Source organism: Populus euphratica, unplaced genomic scaffold (assembly GCF_000495115.2).
Source record: "Populus euphratica unplaced genomic scaffold, PopEup_1.0 scaffold410.1, whole genome shotgun sequence".
Taxonomy (NCBI): Eukaryota; Viridiplantae; Streptophyta; class Magnoliopsida; order Malpighiales; family Salicaceae; genus Populus; species Populus euphratica.
This window is the reverse complement of record NW_011500296.1, coordinates 197,206-209,199: the sequence shown is the minus strand read 5'-3', so window position 1 is coordinate 209,199 and position 11,994 is coordinate 197,206. Positions and strand designations below refer to the sequence as shown.

Genomic DNA, 11,994 nt, shown 5'->3' with positions numbered 1-11,994 from the left:
AACCTGAATATTTCAGGAAGTATTATAATAGATCTTGTTAAGAATGGTTACTAAGATGCGTCTCAAGAGTCACTTTACAAAAGAACTCCTTTTGTGCTAAAGCTTCGAGGACGACCCCTAAAACTTGACTACCTCCTAAAAATACAGCTATTGATATACCTCCCATTAACCCAAGACTGTCTCCCCCATACACTAAATGAATCTTTCTCTCAGCTAGCATTTGACCAAGATGATTTGCTAATTCTAAAAACTCCTTTTCTTTCCCAGGACTAGATCCACCGAAAACACAAATATTTCTTATATGATGACTTGAGGAACTTGCCATTTCTACTCACTTCTGTATTTGTTGAATGTATGGGTTAAGTAGAAATGAAAGGAAGGAAGAGAGGATTTTATACATGAGAAATTAGAAAGGCAATCATACCACTTATATGTAGGCTAGCTAGAGTCTCACACACTCTCTCTCTCTCTCTCTTTATTTATTTATTTATTTACTTTAAAAAAAACATGTGTATGTACAGGTAGTTGTGATTGTGGCTCACATCTTCCCTTGGTTTTACGTCCAAGAACGGCTTAAACGCCCTATATGGGTCGGGGATAGGCTTCCCATCCAGTTTTCTTAAAAACTGGCAAACAGGGTCTTTTTTAGTCATATTCCCAAGACTAAGTCGATCATGTTTTTTATGAAATAATGGCCATAAATCATGAATTGCATGATGCACATCTCCACTATGATGTGTCTCAAGAGTCAATAGAAGATTATCTAAAGACTCCTTACTTAGGCCATCCTTAATGAATTGTATTTTATCTTCACGGTTTATAGATACCATTCCTAAAGAACGACATTGTGTATTACAAGTCCATCTAGCACATCGATGACAGACTTTCAGTCGTTTTGCATGACATTTCTTTGCAAAAGTACTTTTACCTGTTCCAAGCATGTGTGAAATGAAGGAGTTAGAGGACTCACCTCATAATCGGACCTTTGCTTCAATCAACCAGCGAGTATCTTCAGGAATTCCATGATTCATTAACAATCTCAATCTTGCACATCTAGCACTGTAAATTTTTGTAATCGCATTCTGAGGCAGAACGAGAAAATACTTTTTCAATTTTTCAAGATTAGTGTCCATTTTCAAATGAGAATTGGAAGAGAGATTCAAAGAATTACACAAATATATACACAGATATCAGTTATTATGGGAAACTGAAAGAACCGACTTAAGTCACGGAGTACCTGATTAGTACTTAAAAGTGCATTCTTATTAAGGATTTATGTCATCATATTGCACCTAAAGTATCATTAAATTCCCTAACAAAAGCATGTTTTATATTAGCAAGTCTAAAAATATAATATACCTTTAATTCATGGTAAATGTTCATCCTAAATGCAGGTCTATCACATAAATAAAAGGATTGATTGATGAGTTTAAGGATTGAAATTGAAAGGATAAAAAGAAGGCCAAACTTAGCAAAGTGTTGCTGGTGCATTCCAAACTCGAACACCGTTCCGTAATTTGATCATATCTGGATCTGTAGATATCATATATAATTCCATTTTATATCGATGGAAAGGTAAGACATATACCTACAACTTTCATATGAAGTCAAAGACTCAGTTCTGCCGTTTTCAAGCCCAAATCTTAGCAACAACGAAGACGTCAGAAGTTGTCCTACAGCTCAAGCACTATTCGGTTTTTGGCTCATATCTTGAGTTCTAGAAGTCCAAATGAGCTCTGGTTTTTTTTGTTGGAAAGCTGAGACAATTGCCCATAACTTCCACAATTCAGTTGACTATAATTCTGATGTGAGCAATGACGTTTTGGCCAGCCAACAATATCAAAAATCAGCCCACAATATCAAAAAAACAGCAGCCATTAATGTCAAAAACCAGCCACCAAATCAATGGATGCCCACCAATTCTTCAATCAATCAATAGTTCTGAAACTTAGCCTATAAAAGGAGGCATTGTCCATGTATTTAGTCATATTAATTTTCAGATCAAAGTTATCTTCTTGCTTTCTCTCTACATCTTTGTAATGTTCAAGTTTTCTTTCATGCTATAGTAATCTCTTGTTTATGCTCTTTCATTTCCTTTCCTATACTTAGTTAGCTTATATTATGTTTATGTTCTTATATTGTTTATTTATGTTTTTCTCCTTCTTAATGTTTAGTTAAGTTAATTATGTCAAAGTGAAAAGGTTTCTCTAATGGTGTTAGAATAGGTATAATATAAACTCAACATGAGCTTTAAATGTTTATATCCAAGAAAGATTATTATTAACATGTTTTATCTTTTTATCTTACTAATTCTTAATACCTTGCTTATTAAATGGTTAATTTAGATTTGTGTTGTATAATATTTGGTACATTAAATGCTTGATCCTTCATAGTTTTCGGCCGACATCGTTATTATGATAGGAACTTGATTTGTTGTTAACATAAACTAGCAACATGAATGCTTGATGATATTTATAAGTATGGTATTACTTAGATAAGATAATTAATATGATCATGTTAGTAATTTATAATGAGCTAATAACGAGAAATCATCCGATTAGAACTTCCTTTATGTGTGGTTTCTAGTTGAGTAATAAAAAGAGTTTATATTATATTTATTTGAAATATCATTAGTGAATCCTATAACCTTGACATATGTTTTGTTATTATCCTTACATCAATATCACATCCCAAAACTTTCTTTAACTCCTTTTCTGTTATTATTCTCTTCAAATCTTTTTCTTTATTTGTAATTTATATAATTCACCTCCCTGTGGTTCGACCCCGGTCTTGCCGGGTTATTTTACTTTGACACTCTTGCACTTGGGATAAGACATCAACTCTTTGATCGTGTCAGTACCGTTGTCCGCCATTTGACCAGGGTGAAAGAAACTAGCAAAAATCACTCAAAAAGAAATAGAAAAACAAAATAATCAACCTTTATCTACAAGATCATTCAAACCAGTTGATTAATTTTCACTAGGAAAATTATTAAAGTAAGCTTTCAAACGATGTCCATTTTCCTTAAAAACATTGTCATTCATTGAATTCTCAATATCACAGGCCCTATAAGGATTGCTCCATCTTGATCTTAGCTCTCTAGGGAATGCATCGAGTTGAGAATTATAAAACAAAACTTTTTGACTAGTATCAACTTTTTGACAATTTTCACAAGTTTTGCAAAATGCATGCGTGTCCTCAAACATGGTGGGCTGATAACATCCATTTTGAAAGATTTTTATAGCTGTCTTTTTTGACGAGAAATAACTTCCACATGCTTTAGAATGACAAAATTTAATGACACTACTTACCTTATTGTCGGGAATGCATCTTTGAAATATTTGATCAGGATAATATTTTAATAAGTTAGGGTCATCACAATAAAAGTTCTTCACTTCATTCAAAAACTTTTCTTTGTCTTGGGTACTCCAATCAGCTAGCAAATCTCCTAAAGCAAGAAAATTGATTTTTTTATCATACCAAGGCATTGGACTAAGAGAAAGTAAGGATTCGTTAGGAAAGTAATCATCGATTGGTGTGATGTCAGATGTCGAATTTGTTGTCACTTTTGACAAAAGATCCGCATCAACATTTTCGGTGCGTTTTTCATCCGTGATTTCTTCCTCAGAATAAATCATTTGCAAATCTTCAGATTCATCCAACTCATTTTTGCTTAAAGTAGATTCAAGTTGATCATAAACTAATTCGTCAATATGATCTACTTCTTGTAAATCATTATCATCTCTAGGTTGCTTGCAAATGTTGAAAATATTCATCTCCAATGTCATGTTTCCAAATGATATCTTCATCAGTCCATTCCTACAATTAACCAATGCGTTAGAGGTTCCTAAGGTTGTACATACCTCCATTAGATGTATGAGGTTGAGTTTTACTCGGTGCCTCATAAGTACCCGCGGTGTCCCAATTTTGAGGATTTTCAGCTAACAAGTCTAAGTACTCCATTGCTTCATCAGGGTCTTTATCTTCAAAAGTTCCATTGCACATCAATTCAACCATTTGCCTATCTCTAGGTGTTAACCCTTCATAAAAATGTAAAACCAATCTCCATGTTTCAAAACCATGATGAGGGCAAGTACTAAGCAAGTCTCGATACCTATCCCAACATTGGTAAAATGTTTCTCCTGGTTTTTGAGTGAAAGTGGTGATTTATCTTTTGAAAGAGTTTATTCTATGAGATGAGAAAAACTTCTTTAAAAACTGTTGTTGCATTTCATCCCAAGCACGAATGGATCCTGGTCTCAAATTTTGTAGCCATGTTTTAGCTTTATCTTTTAATGAAAAAGGAAAAAGCTTTAATCTGATGGTGTTCATGCTACAATTTAAATTATTATATGTGTTGCAGACCTCCTCGAATTCCCTTAAATGCAAGTATGGATTTTCCAATTCTAAGCCATGAAAAGAAGGTAAAAGTTGAATAATACCTGGTTTAAAATTAAAATGAGATGCATCGACAAGAAAAACTATGCATGATGGTGCACTTGTTCTTGTGGGATTCATGTGGTCTCTAAGTGTTTTAGCACGGTTATTCTCATTATTCTCATTATGAAGTGATTGATTATCTTCTTCGACCATATTTTCTGAAAATGATGAGGATACCCTACAAAGTCTACCACTTGATGTACGTGACCACACTCTCATGCACGTATAGGAATAAAATAAAAGGAAGAAGAAAACAAAAGAAGAAGAAACAAGAGAAAATAAACAAAGTTATATACAAGAAAAATGAAAAGAGAAAATAAAATAAATATTATAATTTATACAAAACTTACCTCCCCGGCAACGGCACCAAAAACTTGACACGACTAAAAGATTGTTGTCTTCTCCCAAGTGCAGGAGTGTCGAAGTAATAAATAACCCCGCAAGACCGAGGTCGAACCACAGGAAGGTTAATCGTACAAATTATAAATAATAATTATAAACAACAACAATAGTAACAATAACAACAATAATAACAGTAGCAATAATAATAATAATAATAATAATAATAATAATAATAATAATAATAAAGAAAGAGATGGAGAAGAAGAAGAAGATGATGAGTTGATGAGAACTTTGGATGGAAAATTCATGTAAGGATTAAACAATAATAACAAACAATGTCAAGGTTAGAGGATCCACTAATGGTATGTCAAACAAGTATAGTATAAACTCTTATTATTCAATTGGAAACCACACACAAAGGAGGTTCCAATCAGATTATAGATTGTTAACATGATTACATTAGTCATCTTATTCAATTAATGCTAATACTTGTAAATCTCGTCAAGCATTCATGATTATAACTTATGTTAACAACAAATCAAGTTCCTTTTATAGCTCAAGTGTCGGTTATACCATATAGTATGAGCTATGAAACTGCCAAGCAAAGTATTAAAGAGTGAACAAGATAACAAATACAAAACATGTTAGTATCAAACATTAAAGTCCATATTAAGTTTACACTATACTTATTTTTACATCATTAGTGTAACCTTTTCACTTTGACATAATAAACTTAGCTAAACATAAAAAAAGAAAGAAAAATAAATAAACAAAATAGAAACATAAATAAGATAAGAGTTAACTAAGTAAAGGAAAGGAAATAAAAGGCATAAAGTTGATATTAATAAAAGCAAAGCATAAACATTAAAAAAAAAATACAAAGAGAGAAAGGAAGAGCATGATTTTGATCTGGAAACCAAGATGCCTAAATGCATGGCAAATGCCTCCTTTTATAGGCCAAAATTAGGAACTATTGATTTGATGACTAAATGATAAGTGGGTGACCAACTCTTGATATGGGCCAAACACTAAACAGTGCTCGGGCTGGAAGACAGATTCGGACTTCTTTGTTGTTGCTACAATTTGGACTTGAAAATGACCTTTTCAGATCTTGGGCTCCATATGAAAGTTGTAGGCCTATGTCTTACCTTTCTATCTATATAAAGTAGACCTAAATCTGAGATCTATAGCTCCAGATATGATCCAATTACCGAATAGTATTCCGGTTTGGATTGCACCGACATCTCTTTTCTAAGTTTGGTCATCTCTTTGTCCTTTCAATTTCAGTTCTTAAATTCATTAATCAATCCTTTTATTTATGTGATAGGCTTGCATTTAAATGAACATTTACCACAAATTAAAGATATCTTATATTATTAGATATATTATTATAAAACATGCTTTAGTTAAGGAGTTATTGATACTTCAAGTGCAAAATGATGACATAAAATTTTGATAAAAAAATACACTTTTAAGTATTAATCACCAAACTATACCATTTGATCCCTCTATTAGGTTAAAAAAAAATGCATCATGGGGGGATTCCGTAAATATTCCATTCCATAAAAAAGAAAAGAGAAAGTTCGAAACAATTGGGATTATTTTGGAGATTGGATGCAGTTACTAATTCATGATCTAGCATGTACAGAATGAAAACTTCATTTCGATTCTACAAGAATTTTTATTAAAGCCTTTCATTTGCTTCTCTTCGATGGAAGTTTTATTTTCCCAGAATGTATCCTAATTTTTGGCCTAATTCTTCTTCTGATGATCGATTCAACCTTTGATTAAAAAGATATGCCTTGGTTATATTTCATCTCTTCAACAAGTTTAGTAATGAGTATAACGACCCTATTGTTCCGATGGAGAGAAGAACCTATGATTAGCTTTTCGGGAAATTTCCAAATGAACAATTTCAATGAAATCTTTCAATTTTTTATTTTACTATGTTCAACTATATGTATTCCTCTATCTGTAGAGTACATTGAATGTACAGAAATGGTTATAATAGAGTTTCTCTTTTTCGTATTAACAACTACTCTAGGAGGAATGTTTTTATGCGGTGCTAACGATTTAATAATTATCTTTGTAGCTCCAGAATGTTTCAGTTTATGCTCATGCCTATTATCAGAATATACCAAGAAAGATATACGGTCTAATGAGGCTACCATGAAATATTTACTCATGGGTGGGGCAAGCTCTTCTGTTCTGGTTCATGGTTTCTCTTGGTTATATGGTTCGTCCGACTGGTTAAATGTTATTAATGAAAATAGTAATTCACTATTTTTAATAATAGGGCCTGAAGACTTCTTGGTTCATCATGCTATTGCTCTAGATTTACATACAACTATATTGATCTTAGTAAAAGGTGCTTTAGATGTGCATGGTTCTAAGTTAATGCTAGATAAAAAGGATTTTGGTTATAGTTTTTCTTGTGATGGTCCGGAACGAGGCGATAGTTGTGATATTTTGGCTTGGGACACATTTTATTTGACGGTTTTTTTTATGTTAAATACCATTGGATGAGTTATTTTTTATTGGTATTGGAAGCACATAACATTATGGCAGGATAACGTTTTATAGTTTAATGAATTTTTTACTTATTTGATGGGATAGTTAAAAAATTATTTATGGTTAAATTTTTTATAACTTATTAATAGGTATAATTTTTTGGGGGTGATTAGTTTATCGATTCGGAGATGAATGTCCTTGTTTGAACATCTTGTTTGGGTTACTGAATTTATGCTCTTGATTTCCTGGCGCAAAGACTTAAAGACCCCTTACGCTCTAGCTTCTCTCGCATCGCATATGAAACTTCCACAAACCATGTTATTTCCCAACGTTTTGTTTTCTTGTTCTTTAGAATCCAAGAAAATTCTAAATCTACCATCGCACACGAAAAACACGCCCTGTCATCATGCCCTGCCCTCCAACCGCGTAAAAACTTAATCAACAACATCAAATAACTCCAAAAGTCAAGTCACAGTCAGAAGCATCCCTACATCGCGTTCACACTCGCATACACGCTCACCGTCCACCCGCTGCTACGTATATATAAATTATAATCCTTTGCTCTAATTCAATATGAAATCAACGCCTGAGTTTACTTTTCTCTCAGTGAAGCATTTTATCAAACACTAAAGTTTTTTCTTCTCGCATTCAAATCTCTCTGTACTGTACTACTTGTAATGGAAATCTCTCCTTTCCCATTTCTTAATCAAGAAGAGATTTCACATTTATACAGTAGTCTTTTCCAGGATATGGATAACAACAGCTTGACTAGCAACGATAACATCAACGCTAATTTAAAGAGGGGAAGAAAGGATGGTGAAGATGATGAAGATAAGCTTGGCGGATTGAGGAAAGCCAAGAGTAATAATAACTCATTAATGAGCGATATACTCACTTCTCTTATTTTATTGGATGAGGAGGAAAAACAAGAACACCAACAGTGGGCTATCGAGTCTCAACACGATAAGGCGGCTTTCGATCGGAATCATAAGCGAAAACTTGAAGCAATGAATGACTATCGCTCCCATCTTCAGACCCATTTTTCTGATTTAGACGAAATGGATAGTTCAGGAACTAAACGACATGGCCGTTGTGCTTCGTTGACGGCTGCGGCTGTTGCCGTTGCCGTTACTGAAACTGCTCAAGCTTCAAGTGAGCAAAGTGGGTCCGGAGGAGGGTCAGGTCAGCAGCGGCGTTTATGGGTGAAGGACAGGTCAAAAGATTGGTGGGAGAAATGTAACCACCCCGATTTTCCGGAGGAGGAGTTCCGGAAAGCGTTTCGGATGAGCAAGGCCACGTTTGATATGATATGCGTGGAGTTGGATTCTGTTGTGACCAAGAAAAACACAATGTTGCGCGATGCCATTCCGGTTCGCCAACGCGTTGCTGTTTGTATCTGGAGGCTTGCTACCGGTGAACCTTTGAGGCTTGTGTCAAAGCGGTTTGGATTGGGGATCTCTACTTGTCATAAGCTGGTTCTTGAAGTTTGTTCCGCCATAAGGAATGTTTTAATGCCTAAATTCCTTCAGTGGCCCAATGAGGATAAATTGAAGATGATCAAGGGAGAGTTTGAATCAATGTCTGGGATACCCAATGTTGGTGGATCAATGTACACTACTCATGTGCCAATAATTGCTCCCAAAATTAATGTGGCAGCTTATTACAACAAGAGGCATACGGAGAGGAATCAGAAGACATCTTATTCAATGACAGTTCAGGGAGTTGTGAGCCCTAATGGTGTGTTCACTGATGTTTGCATTGGTTACCCTGGTTCAATGCCTGATGATAGAGTGTTAGAGGAGTCTGCTTTGTTTAAGAGGGCTAATAGAGGGGCTTTGAAGAATGTTTGGATTGTTGGGAATTCTGGGCACCCTTTAATGGATTGGGTTCTGGTGCCTTACACGCACCAAAACTTGACTTGGACACAGCACGCTTTCAATGAGAAGATTGGGGAGATTCAAAGGGTTTCTAAAGAGGCATTTGGTAGACTGAAAGGGAGGTGGTCATGCTTGCAGAAGAGAACTGAAGTTAAGCTCCAGGACTTGCCAGTGGTCCTCGGGGCTTGTTGTGTGCTGCATAACATCTGTGAGATGAGAAATGAAGAGATGGGTCCAGAGCTGAAGTTTGATATTTTCGATGATGATATGATCCCTGAGAATAGTCTTAGATCTGCCGGTGGAATACAGGCCAGGGATCACATTGCTCACAATCTCTTGCATCATGGACTTGCTGGCACTTCCTTTCTTTAGCGACCTGAATTAATTCATGGTTTCGCAAGTGCTTTTTTTTTTTTTTTTGTCGTATTACGACTTTGCTTATCTTGTTGGCCTATTTTTTCTTTTTTTTGATGGGTTCGTGTAAAATATTTATCTGCCCGTCCTCAGTAAATAAATAAATGAATTCGTTTTATCATATGAACGCACGTCATCTGTGTACTTGCTTTTCCTCCTTTGCTTTTTCTCGTTTGTTTATTTGTGCAAAGCCATCATCGCTTTTCTTTACGGAAATAAAACGCAATGGAAACAAAGTTCATAATTAAGTCATGTTTTTGCAAGAATGACTGATAAAGCTATTATCATTTAAAAAAAATAAAACAAAGCTAAATAAATTTTATCTTGCTCAGTCTTGGGTTATTCTGGATATTTTTTCAAAATTTCAGTTGATATGTTTTGAGTTTACTTTATCTATTCCTATCGTACTCTCTCATGGGAGCACAACATTACAACGATACTTTTTTAAATGATGTTTTGAGTGTTCATTGGTTAGTTTAGAAAACCGTAACATAATATTATAATTACTAAAAATTATATCTAGTTTTTAAAATTTTAAATAAACAATTAATTGTATAAAAAGATATACTAACATCCCTAATATATTTTAATTAAAATAAACTATATATTTTTTTATCTTTATTTCTTATGATTTGGTAATATTTTTATCAACCTACTATGACAGATTTGCAACAATAAATAAACCCTAATTTTATAAATTATTAAAAACTTGGTCTAAAACAATAAAATATCATCAATTATCATTAAGTTTATTTCAAGATAAACTTAGAATTTTAGTTATCGTGTTATTCTAAATAATATTTCAGATAAAATTTTTTGTAGGTTTTTTTTATTTTTATATTATGAGTGAAAGAATTGTATTATTTATTGTAATAGTCTTAATTTATGGAACACCACACAACAGGTAACTTGAGATTTCATGATTTTTTTTAATCCAACAAAATTTTTATTGAAATTTCAATGAAGTCTTCCTTATACCAGGAGTTATTCATGATACAAGATTTATACTTCTTATGTCATTTTATAACCTGATCCAATCATCATAGATCTTAACCAAACTCATCATCATTATCAATACAACATATTTTATTTAATAATATTACAAAATTCAATTTCACCAAAGAAAACAATGCATAATTCAATTGCTAAATGTTATCATTACATGAACTATATCATGCATAATAATACCATATAATAAAATTCAAGTAAAGGATCCAATTTCAATTATAAACATGCATGGTTAAAATATGTATTTAAATTATATCATTAGATTAAACTCATACATCTTAATTTATAGGTCAATCCTACATTTTAAGTTTAGTAGATAAGTGTCTTGAATTACAACATAATTACAAAGCAAAAGATAAATAAACTAATATCACTCTTGACGTGACCTTGATGGACCTGAAAATAACAAATAACATTTACATATGAATATAAAAAGGTAATAATAATAATAACAATAGCGATAGGTAATAATTTTCATGACATTTTGTTTTACACATAAAATTTTAACATAAACTTCTTTACAAAATGCATTTTCCATCTACTATCCTAATCAATTACTAAGAACAATTTCATCTCAAAAATCACACCATGACTAAAATGATTTTGAATGCCATCTCTTTATAGATCAATTCTCATTTGATATCAAGATATTCTTCTGATTAGCTTATCTCATTCTTTTGGAATAACTAATTAACACTTTTCCTACTGTTCTCCAGAAATTAATTACAGATACTAATAAATCTCATTAGTATCAATAATCTCCCGTTAGCGGGTTAGATTAATCAATTTCATTCAAGTGTCAATATCAATACAATCGATCAATACCATTAACTATTCCTAACCCATAATAGTTAATCAATTCTTATCCACATATGATTTCCTAATTAAGTTGTCGATGTTGAGAACCCTTGACATCATTAGCCTTCTTACCCGTAGTAATTGATTACATAAAAAATGGTTGTCAATACTAATGTGATCCATTAATATTAGTAACTATTTCTGACTTAGAATATTTAATCAATTTATCTTTCTCTCTTGACGGAGAGTAACCATTTTAGTGTTATTAATCTTTATTAATATCATTAGTCATCCAATTACTCAGGATCAACTAATTATTTTAAGATATCAGCACTAATAGAACCTTATTGATACCATTAGCTATCCAAACTAGAATAGCTAATTAATGTCATATGAAATGTCGGTATCAAAGAAACTCCATTAATACCATTAATTATCCCAATTTTTGGGATAACTAATCAATGTCATCACAACATTTGATTCATACCAATCACATAGACAAAAACTACCAAATTTAAATCACATATATATATCACCATGTTCAAATCACTTATATACCTAGCAATTTTTAAAAGGGAAGATGACACGTGACACGATTAAAAGA

The 11,994-nt window shown here is 32.9% G+C and overlaps 1 protein-coding gene across 1 annotated transcript; it reads left to right on the top strand.

Moving 5' to 3' along the window:
* The first annotated feature begins 7,851 nt into the window (after positions 1-7,851).
* On the top strand, positions 7,852-9,706 carry LOC105113312 (uncharacterized). Its single transcript, XM_011009446.1, has one exon. It carries the CDS (start codon positions 7,971-7,973, stop codon positions 9,540-9,542), a length of 1,572 nt encoding a protein of 523 aa, XP_011007748.1. The 5' UTR covers positions 7,852-7,970; the 3' UTR covers positions 9,543-9,706.
* Positions 9,707-11,994: the final 2,288 nt, after the last annotated feature.

Bases quoted from the DNA above. Each gene is read 5' to 3' on its own strand.
- LOC105113312 (XM_011009446.1), top strand. From the start codon at position 7,971: ATGGAAATCTCTCCTTTCCCATTTCTTAATCAAGAAGAGATTTCACAT.